General features: G+C 43.7%; 1 protein-coding gene across 2 annotated transcripts in view; it reads right to left on the bottom strand.

Moving 5' to 3' along the window:
• Positions 1-18,449, bottom strand: part of CCDC18 (coiled-coil domain containing 18) — a 282,822-nt gene that overhangs the window by 95,590 nt on the left and 168,783 nt on the right. For both annotated transcript variants that reach the window (XM_033915992.1, XM_033915991.1), the window contains 2 exons: positions 15,246-15,413; positions 9,439-9,581 (listed from right to left, as the gene is read on the bottom strand). In XM_033915992.1, the coding sequence (XP_033771883.1) occupies positions 9,439-9,581; positions 15,246-15,413 (311 nt within the window). The remainder of the gene's footprint in view (positions 1-9,438; positions 9,582-15,245; positions 15,414-18,449) is intronic.

Consider the following 18,449-nt stretch of genomic DNA (forward strand, 5'->3'; position numbering starts at 1 on the left):
GAGAACTTGGCACCGGCCTGTTCCCAATGGCGGCGGTGGCACTCAAGTGGCTAAAGAGACGCAGTTTGCCAGCCTAGGGAGAACACTGGAGGGTGGCCAGCTGTGCACCCCCTTGGGGCGTAAAACCGAGGCAGACCGCCCCCACCCCCACCTTGGTATGCCACTGTCTGTACCTCACTCCCTCCCTATGACCAAAAATTCTCCTTTCTTCTATTCCCCATGTACACAACCATCTCTTTCCCTCCCTTCCTCTCTCCCAAGTCCATGCCTTCTGTGTCCAAAAACACATTCCCTCCCCCACCTCAGCATCTATTTCCCTCCCTTCCTCTCTCCCAAGTCCATGCCTTGTGTCCAAAAACCCATTCCCTCCCCCACCTCAGCATCTCTTTCCATCCCTTCCTCTCTCCCAAGTTTATGCCTTGTGTCCAAAAACCCATTCCCTCCTCCACCTCAGCATCTATTTCCCTCCCTTCCTCTCTCCCAAGTCCATGCCTTCTGTGTCCAAAAACCCATTCCCTCCCCCACCTCAGCATCTCTTTCCCTCCCTTCCTCTCTCCCAAGTCCATGCCTTCTGTTTGCAAAAACCCATTCCCTCCCCCACCTCAGCATCTCTTTCCCTCCCTTCCTCTCTCCCAAGTTCATGCCTTCTGTGTCGAAAAACCCATTCCCTCCCCCACCTCAGCATCTCTTTCCTTCCCTTTCTTTCTCCCAAGTTCATGCCTTGTGTCCAAAACGCACTCCCTCCCCCTTTTGTGTTCCCCGTTTGTCTCCCAGCCCATCTTAGCAACTTTCTCAGCAAAATGTAGCTCGAGCCGCGTAGGCTTGTCTTCTATTTCCTGCCTGTCCCGCCGCGCACACATAGCCGATCGGAAATCTTCCCAGACTTCAGCGCTGACGTCGGAGGGCGGGCTTTGCTTAAACCCTCCCTCCGACGTCGGCGCTGACGTCGGGGAAGATTTCCGATCGGCTGTGTGAGCGGCAGGGCAGTCGGAGTAGAAGACTAACTTCGCGGCTCAAGTTATATTTAACCCCGCGGGTCCCCCATCGTCCCCGTTCAGCTCTCTCTCCTGTGCACCCCCTGGTAGTACTGCCCTGATGGCGGCCGTGCGCGTGCCAGCTGCAAGGCCTTCGCGTGCCATAGGTTCGCCATCACTGCCCTATACCCCCTTGTCCTGGATTTACAGGTATGTGTTTGTCTTTGGGTCTGAACTGATTCTACCACTAAGGGGGAGTGCAGCACGTGTTCTGAAAATATTTAGATTTCTGCAATACCCAGACTGTGCTTTGGGATTGAACATCTAGCATATGGAATCCTCCAGGGACTAACAGAAAGAAGATTATCAAAGATATGAACCTAATCTTCCATTTCCTTACCACTGGGCTCAGGATTCAATCTGTTATCTAAGGGTACACTTAACTAGGAACCTGACCATCTTTCTAAAAAGAATTTTGTATCCAAACTGAAAGAACTCTTTGCTGAGCTAGATAGGTGGGACACTATAAACATTTCTTGGGTAAGCAGAGTGCACACACTTAAAATGGTAACTTTATCCAAGCTTTTGTAACTTTTTATGGCCTTGCCCATCACCATACCCAAAGCTTTCTTTCTTACTTTGAATAGGAAGGCTTTTGCATTTATTTGGAAACGGAAGCCCCCTAGGGTTTCTAGACAGATGTTGTATCAACCCAAAACTAGGAATGGGTGTTCCTAATTTTTGTCTATATTATCTGTAGTGTTATTACAGTAGTGGGATTTCTTTTTGGTGGCACAAGACGAATAAACAATGGTTGTCTATCATACAAGCCTGGGCGGGAGCTTTGCTGCTCTAGATACCTTGACTCTCTATCTAAATTGAGGCAAACCACACCCCATCTTATGTTCAAATATTTTTTATTATGAAAAACAGTAAAGCAAACAAATACAAATAGCATAGGCTTTTGTTACTAAAACAGAACTACAATCAACCCCCGCCCCCCCACCCCCCCACTATCCCTTCCCACCCCAGAAGTCCAGTACCACAACAAAAATTGAGAGCAAGAGTCAAATTTAGAGGTTCAATAATTTGCTGCGGGCATGCGGAGTAAGATCCTGCCAGAAACATTCCCAGGTCTGACTGAATCTAAGACCAAGTCCACGATCCAAGTCTCCCACAAGTCTTCATTCCAATGTAGCATGGATTATCATCAGGGATCGCCACTGTGCATAAGACAGTGGCGATCCCTGGCGGGACAGCCAGTTAGTAAGTATTGCTTTTTTCCCCATCAAAAGCGCTCTGGTTACGAAAGCCGACATGCCCTTAGGTTTGGACGTGGTTATATTGTAGAATCCGAATAGTGCTCTTGGTTGCGAAAGCCATCGCCTCCCCCATAGCATCGTAATGTAATGTCCCAAATATCTCCAAAACTGTAGAATTTTAGGGCAAGTCCAGAGCATATGGCCTAAAGAAGCGTGAGCCTGATCACATTTCGGGCAGGAATGAGATGCAGTAATCCCCATCCGAGCTGCTCGTTCCAGCGGGATGTAGAGTCGCAAGACTATCTTCAATTGCATTTCCCAATGAGTAATGTTAGGAGAGACCTTCTGAATAAGTTTCAAACCCTCTGCAACTGCTGGTCTGTTAAAGTGCATTGCAAGTCCTCTGCCCATGCTGTCGCTAAGATGGCCAAATTAGTGCCCGATTGACAGTCCCGGACTCCCACAATGTGAAAACGAAGAGGAACCCTCTGTTGTGCAGAAAGACTGAAAAGTTCCGAGAGGGCCTCCCGGGTATCTTCGGTAAGGTGTTCCCCAGGTAGAGACTGAGCATAATGTCGGATCTGATAATAAGCAAAAAAGTCAGTTGGCTGTAAATCAAATGTCTGATGTAATTCCGCAAAGGTGGCTATTCTCCCCTCCTCCAGAAACAGGTGGAAAAGATATTGTAATCCCAGCATACTCCACCTCTGGAAGGATGTATTTTGCAGTCCAGGCTGAAAAGCTCCATTGCCCTGGATGGGTAAATATAAGGAAACCCCAGAAGACAACTTTGCAGTTTTACATACCCACTTCCAGGTTCGCCGAGCCAGCGCAAATATCGGGTAGGGAGACACCAAAGGACGTATCTGTGGGTCCGCCACATGCAAGAAATAGCTTACATGGTACAGAGCCAACAAAGATAATTCCAAGGAAGTAGCAGTGAAATCAGATGTCCCCCTAAACCAATCATTAATATGTCTCATCTGGCATGCCATCGCGTACCAACGGACATTTAATAAACCATAACCCCCCCAATCCCTAGGTAAGCACATCCTAAGAAATTGCATACGGGGTCATTTACCACACCAAATGAAACATTGTAAACCTTTAGTTAAACGTGCATTATGAGTATAGGAGAGGAGTATTGGTAACACCTGAAAGCGATATAACCATTTGGGAAAGAGTACCATATTAAAAAGGGCTACCCGCCCCGCTACTGAGAGTGGGAAAGAGGACCAGTTTTGTAGATTTTGTAAGGTGTCTTACATCAGTGAAGTAATATTACTGTCGTAAATAGTCTTGAGGTCTCTGGGAATCCAAATTCCCAAATATAGAATCGATGTCGTCGCCCATGTAAAAGGAAACTCTTCCACCCATGTCTGCTGTAGAGCCGCTGGACTAGCTAGAGCTATAGATTTCTGATAATTCAAAGTAAAGCCCGAGTAGAATCTAAATTCCCGTAGCGCCTGCAGAAAATGAGCAATAGAATGAGTGGGGTTGGTCAGTGTAAATAATAAATCGTCTGCAAAAGCTAACACTTTGATAGTGCAGTCCCCAAAGTCCACTCCCACTATGTCGGGGTCCAGAGACACTGTACGAAGAAATGGCTCCAAGTACAACAAAAATAGGAGGGGAGACAAAGGGCACCCCTGTCGGGTACCTCTTTCAATTAGAATAGGAGCTGTAATGATCTCATTAATAAGCAATCTCGCCCTTGGTGTCGAGTACAACGTGCGTATCGCTCTGGCATACCAACCTGTCATTCCCATATATTCCAACACCTCAAATAAATAAGTCCAATTGACTTGATTGAAAGCTTGGGCTGCGTCTAAACTAAGCAGCAACATTGGTATATTATGAGATTGCGTATGGGCCAGTGATAATAGGGCCTTTCGAACATTATGTACCGCCTGTCTGCCTTTCACAAAACCTACCTGTGCCGGTGCAATAATATTTGGGAGAAGAGTAGCTAGTCTATCGGCTAATATTTTAGAAAGAATTTTAATGTCCACTCGGGAGCAGCACTCTCCTTTCCTGGTTTCAATATTAGAGTGATTAAGGCCTCATTTGCTTCAGTGGGAAAGTGTTTATCCTGTATGGCCTGAGAATAGTAGTCCCGCAAAAAGGGACCAAGTTGAACTGATAAAATCTTATAGAATTCTGCCGTGAAGCCATCCGGCCCTGGAGCAGAAAAATTCCTTTGGCGTTGGATTGCATTTTGCAATTCTTTAGGGGTAATGGGTGCATTAAGATATTCTACATCTGGGTCAGAGAGCGGCAATAAACCGGAATCTGCTAAATAATCCCTAATAAGGGGTACCGCTCCCGAGTCCTGGCGACCATATATCTTCTGAAAGTGAGATTGAAAAGTCTGGGCAATGTGAGCAGTAGAATGTTGCAGACGTCCCTTATCGTCCCTCAATCCCAACACGTATCGATGTCCCCGGGCCTGTGCAATCAGCCGTGCCAACAACTTCCCAGCACGATTACCGTAACGGTGGTAACGATATTTTTGATATAGAAGGAGATGATGCGGTATATAAACTTAAGGTTTAGATTAGATTAGATTAGAAGCATTTTGACTGTACGCTCATGTATATAAGAATTAAGGGTCGATTCCACCGATATTAAGCGTTCCCTATTAGTTCGTGTCGGGTATTGTGGCGTTTGGCTGATGCTAATTCCTTTTCCAATTTAAGGATACCCCGAGACAAACGACGGTTCCGAGCTACGACATAAACTATACAATCTCCTCTGAGCACTACCTTAGCGGTGCTCCAAAACAGCGTCGGATTGTCGCAATGCTTACCATTAAATTCAAGGAAGTCTTCCCACTTAGATGTTAAATAAGTTTTGAAATGGTCATCAGAAAATAAATAACTAGGAAAACGCCAGCGTACTGGACCCCGCATATTAAAACCCATATTCACATCGATCCAAATCAACGCATGATCAGAGATCACGGCCGGGCCTATCATTGCTGCATCTACATTCAGAAAGGCCCTACTCGTGGTAAGGATGTAGTCTATTCTAGATTGGGTATTGTGTGCCCTGGAGCGATGAGTGTAATCCCTTTCTGTGGTGTGTAAAAGTCTCCAGGGGTCGACTAGATCTAAAGTGGCACAGAGATAAGGAATACCCCTAGTGTGGGACATGCTTGTGCTCTATCCTGGCGTAGAACGATCACAGTTCGGGTCTAAGATTTGGTTGAAATCTCCAGCTACGTACACTGGTTCCTCAACACGGTCTAGCAACAATGCTGTAATGCCCTCAAAGAAAGAATGATCATATGTGTTAGGAGCATACACATTCAAAAGATAGAAGGAATATGTTCCTACCGTCAAATGTAACAGTACATATCTGCCCTGTAGATCAGTTGCAATCACTCTGGCAGTATAGGGTAAAGTCTTACAAATTAATATCGCTACCCCTGCCCGTTTTTGAGTGGAAGAGGCTGCAAAAACTGCAGCCACCCAGGACCTCCTCAATTTCTGATGTTCTATGTCCGTCAGGCGGGTTTCCTGCAAACATGCGATATCTACGTTATGTCTTTTGAGCTGTGTTAAAATTTTGGTTCGTTTAATAGGGGATGTAATGCCAGATACATTCCATGACACTATGCGCAGAGTATTAGCTATGACCTATGGAAATGGTAAATATTTGCAAAAAAGCAACAGTGTGTAGAAACAAACCACCCCAGGTTCCCAGCCTCACCCAGGGTAGCCATGCAACACTCAGGGCCTGCCTAAGCATCTGCAAAGCCGTAGACATTTCCGCATGCAAAAATCTCATAGTAGCTTCAGGACTCTGACTCTCCTGTATCCAAAAGTGTCTCGCATACCTCCACCATAGCAAAGGACTCCCCCCCAACCCACCCCACCCACTCCCCCCTGTCAACCCCCTTCTCGCATTAGTATGCCGTCACAACTAAAGGTCCGCCCCAAGGCGGTCCTAGAGGCGTGAAAGATCACAAACTAATGCCACTCCAGGCCCCGAGTCACCCACAAATCAAAAGCATTATACCCGTAGTAAGCCCAGTATAAATAAAACTTATAGTATACAACAAATATAAAATGCACAATCCCAGAAACTGTGTCAACTTGCATGCAATTCTGAACAAACCCAGTCTATTGTAGCAAATAGAGTCCAGATCCCCCATCATGTGGGGTTCTAAGAATCCCAGGAACCTCCAAACCAAAGTGCAGCCATCAGAAAGTGGTGAGTGCGTCCTCGGAGTGAGCACTCAGTCAGGTAAGGTCCGCCTGGGAGAGCATGTGAGTATTCATAAAAGTGGCTGCCTCCACAGTTGAATCAAATGCATGCCATTGTCCTTGATGGTGTATACGCAAGGCGGCTGGGTATAAGAAGAGAAAATGAATTTTCTTTGCAGCCAAGAATGAACAAAGCGGGTAAAATAGCTTCCTGCACTCGGTCAGCGCCGCTGAGTAATCCTGAAAAATGCACACCTCAGATTCTTCAAATGTTAAATGCTCTCATAGTTGTTTATATTTGCGCAGTATTTCAACTTTGTGGTTATAATTTAGAAGTTTGGCTATAACCATTCTAGGCCTCGCTTCCCGGGCCTGCTCTCTGCCCAGCCGATGCGCCCATTCCAGCCTTATAGGGCCCAAGCTCTCTCGCAAGGAAAAGGTAGATGTTAGCCAGTCTTCCAAGGCCTGTAACAGCTTAAGTCCAGACACTGTTTCTGGAATACCTAAAAAGCGTAAATTGGACTTGCGTGATCTATTTTCCAGATCATCCAGTCTCTCTGCTTGCTTTTGAGTCAGGGCCTGTAGTTCCTGCAGTGTGTTATCATGGACTCACTGTGTGTCATCCATACCTGAGACCTGTGATTCCAAGGCTGTTGTGCGGCTAGTAGTCTCAGTAAGCATGTTTTCGAGCTTTAAAAGTTGTTCTGAGAGCTTATCAATACTAGGCTGCATTGCCACTGTTACTGCCTGCGTTAAGGCCGTTAGCGCCTCCAGCGCGATTTGTTGTATAGCCGGCGAGGTGACCGGCGCCATTTTGTCCCCGCCGTGCTGCAGGCGTTCGCGATCTTTTTTTTGGGTGCGGGTAGACATCGGCGGCACGGGGGAAGACAGAAATTTGTCCATGCAGGAGGCTCACCAATCGCTGCAAAGCGCTATCCTCCGGTGCACCTCGGGCGGCAGGCAACGGGGCAATTCGGGGCTCGGGGCCTGGGAACTCAGGCAGCCTACGTCTGTCTCAGCTCAGTGTATCACGTGATCTCCCACACCCCATCTTAATAGGAATATGAAAAGTTATTTGGAAGAATGGATATATTATAGAGCTAAGGTGTTTTTCCAGTGGCGATATTTTCAATTCACCCCTATTCAATATGCTCCAGGATTTGAGCCAGGGGCTTTATCTGGGCGGATAGTTTGTTATGTGCCTTGGGCCAAATTTGGCAACAGGGGAAGATGAAATCTTTTCAAGCCTTGCCGGAGGAATTTGGTTGATATAGTGAGCCATGTTGTCCTATGGCGCTTTTAGAAAAGAAATCAAGACAATATTATTTGATAAATTCATTTCTTAATTTGTGTTTTTATCTTTACTTTTTAAACAAAACTAATCTTATCCTATCAATTTTAAACTGTTAATGTCTTTTATACAACAAGTTGCATTCATTTTTTACTATTTTGTATTTCACTGATTGTCCAGTTTTTTCTCTTTGTGGAAACCGCCTAGAATTCTTTTGATTAAGGCGGTATAGAAAAATAAATAAAGTTATGTTATATTTTCAGTATCACCAAATCTGAGATTTTAAAGCCTGTAAGGAGCTCTGTTTGGAGGAACATCCCTTGGAACAGGCTCTTCTAATGGGCATGGGACAGGAGGGGATATCCCAATTGTGCTCTGTTTTTCTGACTCAATTTAATCCTGTTTCCCGATATATTACTTGTTGGGAGGAGTCTTGGGAGAACCTTTCCTACATAATTATGGAAGAGGGGCTTTTGAAGTTTTGCAGCCTTTTGAAATTCTCTGTGGCAACTCCCTTGCTAGAAAATGGATATAAGCTATTTTATCAATGGTATTATACCCCTGAAAAGATATTTAAATTATATAAAACTGGGGATGGGTCTTGCTGGCATCAGTGTGGGCACCTGGGTACATTTATCCATATTTGGTAGGACTATCCACAGATTGCCCCTTTTTGGGATTTGTCTTATCTCAAAGTGACTGAATGATGTTTACTTAACTTTCCAGTGCACGGATACCGATAGCTAAGAGCTGGAAGACATCTCAGGAGCTAACTTTGGCATTGCTTTATAATAGAGTGGATTATATTTGTTTAGTGTCCCTGTGCTCGAAGAACATACCCCATCCTCCTTTCCCTTTTGTTTATGGTAACATATCTTAAACAAATAAATGCTAACGGTCTCTTCTCTATCCCTTCCAATCCAAACCCCCCCCTTCCACATTTCTCCCCATCCCTACTCCATCCTCATTATCAGTTTGTGCCCCACCTGTCATAATTGAGCAAACTACAAGCAGTGTCATTTCATTACATTTAAAAGCAAACTTAGGATGCAGAGTTTGTATATATGAATCCCAGGTTTTCATATATAAAAGCTTCCTCTTCCAAGACCCATGGGCATCTCAAGTCTTCTAAATGCCAATTGATGCAACTGATTCTGCCAGTGCCAGCTGTCCAGTTTTGCAAAATGCACTTTTAGGCCAGGAGCTCATGATTTAAAAAGAAATTTATTTTGAACACAATTCAAACAGGCTTCTGATGAAAAAGTACTTTAATTTCAACAAGATTTTAAGAAAAACACAAATAGTGGAGTCTATGGGGCCAATATTCAGCTGACGCTGGGCAGCGTGCTGTCTGCCTGATGCTGGTGCTCAACCTGGATATTCAATGCCAGGCTGTTTTCAGTGTGCAGCATTGAATATAATTATACAGATATTCAGCACTAAAGCCTATTTTAGCTGCTAAACATAACTGAATATCTGCGCCTAGCCAGCTATGTTGCACAATATAGCTGGTTAGTAGCTAGCAGCTAACAGTGAATATTCGGCAGAAAATAGCCAGCTATCTCTTGCTCATTATCCATGGTTAGGTGCTGATATGCCAGTTAACCGGCCAGGAGTCATTCTTGGCTCATTAAATAGTTTTGAATGTTGGGGGTGGTGGGTGGGGAGCAGATATCTATAAAGGATTTTAGTGAACTTACTTGAGAGTGCTAGTAAGCTGAAGTACTTGTTGACTTTTCAGATCTACATCTTGACAAGCCACATGCAGTTTCTCTTCCATCCTTTTTAACTCTTCTCTTGAAAATGTTTTCTCCTTCTGAAGATTCTTTTCAAGTTTGGATACCTATAAACATGGACAGTGTTGAGCATGCTGTTTTATGCTACTTATTTTTCTAGTAGTGGTATTGCTGTTGCCTCAGAACCCTGAGGTTGTGGGATTAATCCTAGCACTTCTCCTTGTGACCCTGGGCAAGTCACTTAATCTTTCATTGCCCCTGGTACAAAATAAGTACTTCTATATATGTAAACTGCTTTAAATGTGTAACCACAAAACGGCGGTATACAAGTCCCATTTCCTTTCCCCTTTATCGAATCACAAAAGCCTAAATCCTGAAGTCCAGTGTGTACAGTCTAAAGGTTGTAGTTCATTGCTATGTTCAAAGAACAGAGTATACCCTAATAACCTATGAGCTCTGTTTAATGTCTAAACATACTTTCTGGAAGTGAATTCAAGCAAGTGAAATTTTACAGCATTTACACAGTTGGTAAACATCTCTTAATTACAGTTTTGTCCTATGATACTGCAACTGATCCATCTCTTTTTCAATTTGAGGTCAAACTTCATATTTTGAAACCACTTGACCTGAAATGGCAGATGTACATTTTTTGACAAGTTGTAAATATAATGAGCGGGTTACTCCTCACTCATATAAGGAGATTCACCAGATACCTAAAACATAAAGAGTTCATTTTAAGATGTTATTTTTTATATTATGTGTGATAAGAGGGGGGTTGGTATGTGCCTAGTCATTCTTTGCACTTAGAGGATACTATGGGAAAATTAGGTTCTTACCTCGAGAATATAATATAAAGAGATACGAGTCTTGACAAGTGAGATATCCTCTTTTACCCACAAGTTTTTGCAGAAGAAATCCTCCATAGCTTTCCAGTTCCACCTCCTTGTGTCGGTGAGCAGTGCCCATCAACTCAGTTCGTACTAAAGCAGTTGATCACCCCTAAGAGAGGAGCAATAATAAGGAAGGCATAGGGAACTCCTTAACCAAGTCAAGTCTTTTCTGCTCTGCATCAAAGACAATTAGATAAACCCCAAGAAACTTAATAGAAACATAGAAGCATGATGGCAGATAAAGGCCAAATGGCACATCTAGTCTGTCCATCCACAGTAACCATTATCTCTTTTTCTCTCCAAGAGATCCTATGTGCCTATCCCATGCCTTCTTGAATTCAGACAGTCTCTGTGTCCACCACATCTTCTGGGAGACTGTTCCACACATCTACCACCCTTTCTGTAAAAAAGTATTTCATTAGATTACTTTGGAGCCTATCACCTCTTAACTTCATCCTATGCCCTCTCATTCCAGTGCTTCCTTTCAATTGAAAGACTCAACTCATGCGCATTTACATCATGTAGGTTTTAAACATCTCTATCATATCTCCCATCTTTCTTCTAAAGCAAGGGTGTCAAAGTACCTCCTTGAGGGCCGCAATCCAGTCGGGTTTTCAGGATTTCCCCAATGAATATGCATAAGATCTATTTGCATGCACTGCTTTCATTGTATGCTAATAGATCTCATGCATATTCATTGGGGAAATCCTGAAAACCCGACTGGATTGCAGCCCTCGAGGAGGGATTTTGACACCCCTGCTCTAAAGTATACATATTGAGACCTTTAAGTCTGTCCCCATACGCCTTATTATGAAGACCATGCACCATTTTAGTAGCCTTCCTCTGGACCGACTCCATCCTTTTTATATCTTTTTGAATATGCGGTCTCCAGAATTGTATACAATATTCTAAATGAGGTCTCACCAGACTCTTATACAGGGGCATCAATACCTCCTTTTTCCTACTAGCCATACCTCTTCCTAAGCACCCTAGCATCCTTCTAGCTTTCACCGTCAACTTTTCAACCTGTTTGGCCACCTTAAGATCATCACATACAATACCCATACCCAAGTCCCGCTCTTCTGTCGTGCACATAAGTTCTTCACCCCCCTAAACTGTACCGTTTCCTCGGGTTTTTGCAGCCCAACTGCATGACCTTGCATTTCTTAGCATTAAATTTTAGCTGCCAAATTTCAGACCATTCTTCAAGCTTCACTAGGTCCTTCCTCATGTTATTCACACCATCTGGGATGTCTACTCTATTGCAGATTTTGAAATCATGCGCAAAGAGGCAAATCTTACCTGACAGCCTTTCAGCAATATTGCTTATAAAAATGTTAAAAAGAACAGGCCCAAGAACAGAACCTTGAGGCACACCACTGGTAACATCCCTTTCCTCAGAGCGATCTCCATTGATCGCTACCCTCTGTCGCCTTCCACTTAACCAGTTCTTAACCCAGCCCTTCACTTTGGGACCCATCCCGAGGGTACTCAGTGTATTTATTAGATGTCTGTGTGGTATACTGTCAAAGGCTTTGCTAAAATCTAAATACACCACATCTGGTGCACTCCCTCTACCCAATTTTCTGGTCACATTTGTCTGACAAGACCTTTCTCTAGTGAATCCATTTAACTCTGGTCCTGTAATCCACATGATTCCAGAATCTTCACCATTCTCTGTTTTAGAAGCGTTTCCATTAATTTGCTTACCACAGAGGCCTGTAATTCCCTGCTTCTTCCTTACTTCCACTTTTGTGTAGACTGTAGAGGGACCACAGCCACCCTTCTCCAGTCCACCAAACAAGCCATCTACCTGAGTGCAACCAACACTAACATTTATAGCAAACTCTTGCATCAGTTATTGCACTTGCTTGAGAATCAAATAAACTTATCTTTATGCTCTCTTGGCTGCTCCAAGGCAATCATTTGGAGACAAACCTACATGTCTGAGACAGGGAGCAGGCTAAACTGACATCTGACAAGGTGGGTGTCAAGACTCATGTCACTTTATACTGGAAAGAAGATTATAGAGGTAAGAACCTAATCTTTATGATTACTATCTTAAAGATTTCAGAATCTAATGTTCCTCCATTACAGAAGATTTACTATCTGAAAAAATTACAGAAAGATCTTAAAGAGGACAGGAAAGTGTTGGATGTACAGAATCTGCTTAGGCATAAAATCAAACCATGGTTTATGGATTTTTGCACTAATAAATTTAAAAATTGGACATAATGATGTATGGGCAGGCCTTATTTAGACCTTGTGTATGGTGCTTGTCACCTATGAGATCTTCTCTGGGGTTAAATTTTGCTCTTATTAGTGAGCTTTACCCATATTGATGTCCTATTATTATTGTCTTAGATATTTTTCTTTAGTATCTATTTAAAGTCCCCCATTTTGGCATATTTTCACCAGGTGATAAAAAGTTTGTTGCCAATTGTGTTACAGGAGACCAGGAAGAAGAATGGGACTGGACAATGGAGTCCCCCAAAACACAGGCCCACAGGAACCAAAACTAGGAAGAGGAGTGGGACTGGACAATGGACCTTCAGCATAAACTTCAAAGACAATGAACCAGAATACAGCCAATAAACTGTTATATGACTTTCCATTGGCTGTATTCTGGTTCGTTGTCTTTGCACATTCCTGCAGAGATCCACTATGGAATAATGGTTGGCAAAGTTCAATGAACAGGCTTTGCTGTAAAAGATGCACTTAATAAAGATAACAATTGAGTTGGAGTTAAGCTGCTCACTTTCTTGGAAGTTAGAAAGCAAATTTTTTCATCTCTACAGACATAGTGGAAGAGAGGTTCATATTCCCAATACTTAACACCGGTGATGTAGTTAGGTGGGGAGGAGGGGCAGAAGGGTGGACCACCTCAGGCACCGTCTTGGTGGGAATGCTTGCACCTTTCTGCCCCCCCCCTCTTCCACACCATGTTTCTGCCCTCCTTTTCCCCCAACCCCATACCTCTTTAAATCTTTGCCAACATGAGAAAGTTCTATGGCATAGAAACATAGAAACATAGAGCAGAACGGTAGAAAAGGGCTGACGGCCCAACAAGTCTGTCCTCTCAAGAACCCTCCCTCCCTCGAGAATCCATCTATTAAGCTTCCCTCCCTCCCTTGAGAATCCATCTATTAAGCATTCCTCTTGAGCGACCCTACCAGTCTGTCCCATCGTCCCTTGAAGTCGAGCGTGTTACTGGCCTCGACTACCTGTCGTGGAAAACCATTCCATCGATCAATTACCCTTTTGGTGAAGAAGTATTTCCTGGTGTCCCCATGAAATCTTCCCCCTCTGAGCTTTAGTGGATGCCCTCTTGTCGCCGTGGGACCAGTAAGAAAAAAAGATTTCTTCCTCCACTTCAATGCGACCTGTGATGTATTTGAATGTTTCTATCATATCCCCCCTTTCTCTGCGTTCCTCGAGAGAATATAAGCGCAGTCTGCTCAGACGTTCCTCATATGGGAGATCTTTAAGTCCTGAGACCATCCTGGTGGCTCATGCCAGCCTGGCTGCCCTCTGAAATCACAGGGCCAGAAAGTGACATAAGAGGGAAAGCCAATGCCTGCATGAGTAGCAGGCCAGAGAAGCTGCTCACGCTAGCAAAGATTTTAAAGAGATACGGGGAGGAAGGGAGGGTGCAAGTGTGGCATGGGGGATGAGGAAGGAGTGGGGGGGGGGCAGAGAGAAGGATGTGGGGGTGCCACCGCTTTGGACACCTCCTAACCTTGCTATGCCACTGCTTAACACCTAACTGAAATTTCTATTAGGTAGAAAGGAAAGGGCAAGGAATGAATAAGTATGGTACCTTTTAATTAATGTTAACCTCCAGCAGAGTGGCTAAATACATTGTGCTATCAGCTATGCTGTTGAGACTAACTCACTCTTCTACGAAACCGCGCTACCAGTTTCTAGTGCGGGGAGCTGTGCTGAATGGCCTGTGCTATTCCCGATGCTCATTGAGTTCCTATGAGCGTCAGGAGCAGCGCGGCTCCCCGTGCTAGAAACTGCTAGCGCAGTTTAATAGACCAGGCCCTAAGGGCCCCTTTCACAAAGCCATGTTAGTGATTCTCCTGCAGCAAATGCATCAAAGCCTATTCAATTCTTATGGGCTTTGGTGCATTTGCTGCAGGAGAATTGTTATCATGGCTTTCTTAAAGGGGCCCTTAGTCTCAACAGCATAACTGAAATGACAGGAAACCCCCCCTCCAAATTTCAGATTTTTTTAATACCATTAATAGTGTGTCTTTCTAAAGAAGTGCATACACTTAGTAAAATTTCTCCTGGGATGAAAAAAACAAACAAACAAAAAAAAAGCCTGAATAAAAATTCCTATAAACATAGGACATGGCATGAAATGAAAATTTTAGACTGCCCATCCCTAATTAACATTACTGTTCGGCTGTTTCCCCCAAAGTTCTAGAAATGCTCCCAACAATTAATGCAGGGCTTGAACTTTATGCACCTTAACTTTGGCAGTTAATGTATGTTGGGTAGAAAAAATATTTATTTAATGGGATTAGACACTTATGAAAAGATTCTGCCAAGCTGTTGTATAGTAGGTAGTTTGTCAGAACATACAATTGTGGTAACAGCATAACAATAGTAAAATGACCAAATTTAACCTTAGTATTAGTTAAAATATAAGCTCATTAGCATTTATAGTATGAATGGATTTTCATCTCTAAATATTAATCTGTTCGTTACGGTTTTGATTACATATAGTGACAATATACTGTATAACTCCCCCAACTGCAGCCAATTGAACATTTCATGTAAAGATAAATATTACAGTTACTACTGTGTAAACCAATTGTTTATTTGAAAGTTAACAAACCATCTCCTTTACTAGTGCAGTTTGTACTACACCTGTTTTTCAAGTTCTCCCTGGTTTTCTTCTAGTTCTCCAATTCTAGTTGTCCCTTGTTGTAGCATTTGCTGGTGTTGCTGCAGAGTCAGCTGTAAACGGGTATTTTCTTCATTTATCTCCTGAAGATTGTGGGTTCTTAACACCAATTCTTTCTGTATATGATGCACCTGAATGTAATAAACATGTGGATTACTTAATTTAGGGTTGATATGGGATTACTGAACTGTGATTCTCAGAGGGCAAATATAAGGTATTTTTGGAAAAAGCAGTTAATGTACATACACATATACAATATAAAGAGATTAGGTTCTTATCTTAATAATATCTTTTATAGTAGATAGGGATGGTGTGCTGACCCTTAGGGTTGTCCATCTATGCTCGCAAGTATACTGCAGAAGATGTCAATGCAGGATTTTTAACTCCTCTCCTTCTCTACGGTCTCTGCCGCCCCTTTTAGTTTGTACCAAAGCCGGCGACAGCCCTGCTACAGAAGGCAGGAGAAGGAGGGGGTATGGGGAACTCCCCAAAACCAGGTGTCTGATCTACTCAGATGAATTTAAAACAATCACTGCATCAACAGTAATGTAGTTAAAACATTAACAAGCCTCTGAGAGGAACAATTAATTCAAGAAACAAACAGCCTGAACATTCATGGAGCTCAACCATTCCTCCCTTGTAATCTTATATTCAATCTCTTCTTAATTCAAAAGTCTGACTGACAATGAAATCTTAGCAATGGAGCTGGCCATCAAGTTTGACTCAGAAAGCAGGCGCATCAGATAAATTGCTGGGAGGGGGTTCAGCACACCATCCTTATCTACTGGAAAAAATATAATCAACGACCACTCTCTTGGGTCTGTCTGCTGAAATAATCCACTTGAACACTGTCCACTCATAAGAATATAAGAACATAAGCAGTGCCTCCATTGGGTCAGACCTGAGGTCCATCGTGCCCAGCAGTCCAGGACCTGTACAGTAATCCTCCGGCTATATGCATCGCAGAGATCACCTGCAGGTGTGTTTCTGCCCAACAGAACAATGATTTCATCTCCTGCCACAGCAGAGCACTCCTGGTGCCTCCCTGCCTGTTGAAATAGACCACTGCAGTGGTATTGACAGAGAAGACTGACTGTTTTTCTCTCCAGCAGACTGTAGTTGGTACTGTGCCACATGAACTGCTTGTAATTCCAGCCTGTTGAAAGACCACTTCTGCTGTGATGGAGTTCATTGCCCTTAAACTGGATGACCATTGAAATGTGCCCCCCAGCCGAACAAGCTGGCATTCATCATCAGGATGACCCATGAATTGATCCGGAGCAGGATTCCCTTTGCTAGAGACTGGGCAGAGCCACCAGCTCATGCTGTACCTGGTGCCGCTATCCAGGGGAGTGGAACTTGCAGAGTCTCTCTGAGGTAACCAGTACGATAACAAGGCATCCTGGAAACACGAAAGCAGATAACAGCCAAATGGTCCAGCCAGTCTGCCCATCCACAGTAACCATTATCTCTTCCTTTCTCTAAGAGATCCCACATGCCTATCCCATGTTTTCTTGAATTCAGACACCGTCTCTGTCTCCACCATCTCTTCTGGGAGACTGTACCACGATCTACCACCCTTTCTGTAAAATATCACCGCTTAACTTCATCCTATGCCCTCTCATTCCAGAGCTTTCTTTCAAATGATACCATTTAGGTGTTTAAATGTTGCTATCATATCTCCACTCTCCCACCTTACCTCCAAAGTATACATATATTGAAATCTTTAAATCTGTCCCCATATGCCTTATAACGAAAACCATGCACCATTTTAGTAACCTTCCTCTGGACCGACTCCATCCTTTTTATATCTTTTTGAAGGTGCGGTGTCCTGAATTGTACACAATATTCTACATGAGGTCTCACCAGAGTCTTATGCAGGGGCATCAATACCTCCTTTTTCCTATTGACCATACCTCTTCTTATGCACCCTAGCATCCTTCTAGCTTCCACTGTCACCTTTTCAACCTGTTTGGCTATCTTAAGATCATTACATACAATCACACCCTAGTCCCGCTCTTCTGTCGTGCACATAAATTCTTCACCCCCCTAAACTGTACTGTTCCATAGGGAAAAATCCATTATAGACTCTGTAGCATCTCTACAACTGCTGCTACTGCCTTTTCTCCTTCCATTCAGGATGGTGCTCTGATAAGCCAATCATCCAAGTACAGGTGCACCCATCAACCTGCTATGCAGAACAGCCACCACCACCATAATCTTGGTGAAAGTTCAGGGAACTGTTGCCAGCCCAAAGGGAAGCACTGAGAATTGACAGTGATTCTCCAACACATGGAATCTGAGGAACTTTCTGTATTCAAGGAAGATGGGGATGTGAAGGAAAGCTTCCATCAAATCTAGGGCAGCCAGAAACTCTCCTGGCTCCACTGCTGTGATGAAGTACTGAACGGTCTCCATCCAGAACTGAGGAACTCTCAGGTTCATGTTGACATCTTTGAGATACAGGATGGACCTCCACTTCTCTGTATCTTTCTTAGGCACGGCAAAGTATATGGAGTATTTGCCTGATTCTATGGCTTTAATATCTAGCAACCTTCATAACGTTGCTTGGAACCTTTGCCTTCTCTGGCCAGTCTGTCAGCGAATCCACGAACCAGTTGAATAGAGGTGCGCAAATTCTATCTGGTAATCCTCTTTGATAATCTCCAGGATAATTATCCATTCCCAAGCTTCCAGACATCCTCCAATCTTCAAGGAGAGGCTTGAAGGCTGGAAGCTTTAAGCAATCCTTAGGGATTTGTTAAAAATCCAGGGCATCAAAAGCCCAGCTCTTGGTTCAGATTAAGATTCCATTCTGACTGGTAGAGCTTGTCCCATTTGTCTAATGAATTTTCTAAAAGAAAGGCTTTCAGGTGGTGATCACCGTCTAGGTGGTAATGGAGATGGGTCTGAGGAGATTCCATAGGACTCCAGAGCTGAAAGTTCTGGGTTTGGTAATGGAGATGGGTCTGAGGAGATTCCATAGGACTCCAGAGCTGAAAGTTCTGGGTTAGAATAATACTGACTTGAAAGATCTGAGTCAAATTCTTTGATGCCTGGTGATTGACTAGATTGGTGGCTCTTAGAAGAAGGATGCCACTGAGATGAATGTTGACTATGGCTTCGAGGTGAGCTTTGAGAGGAAGTTCTGTCTCTCCTTAGATGTC

Source organism: Geotrypetes seraphini, chromosome 12 (assembly GCF_902459505.1).
Source record: "Geotrypetes seraphini chromosome 12, aGeoSer1.1, whole genome shotgun sequence".
Lineage (NCBI taxonomy): Eukaryota > Metazoa > Chordata > Amphibia > Gymnophiona > Dermophiidae > Geotrypetes > Geotrypetes seraphini.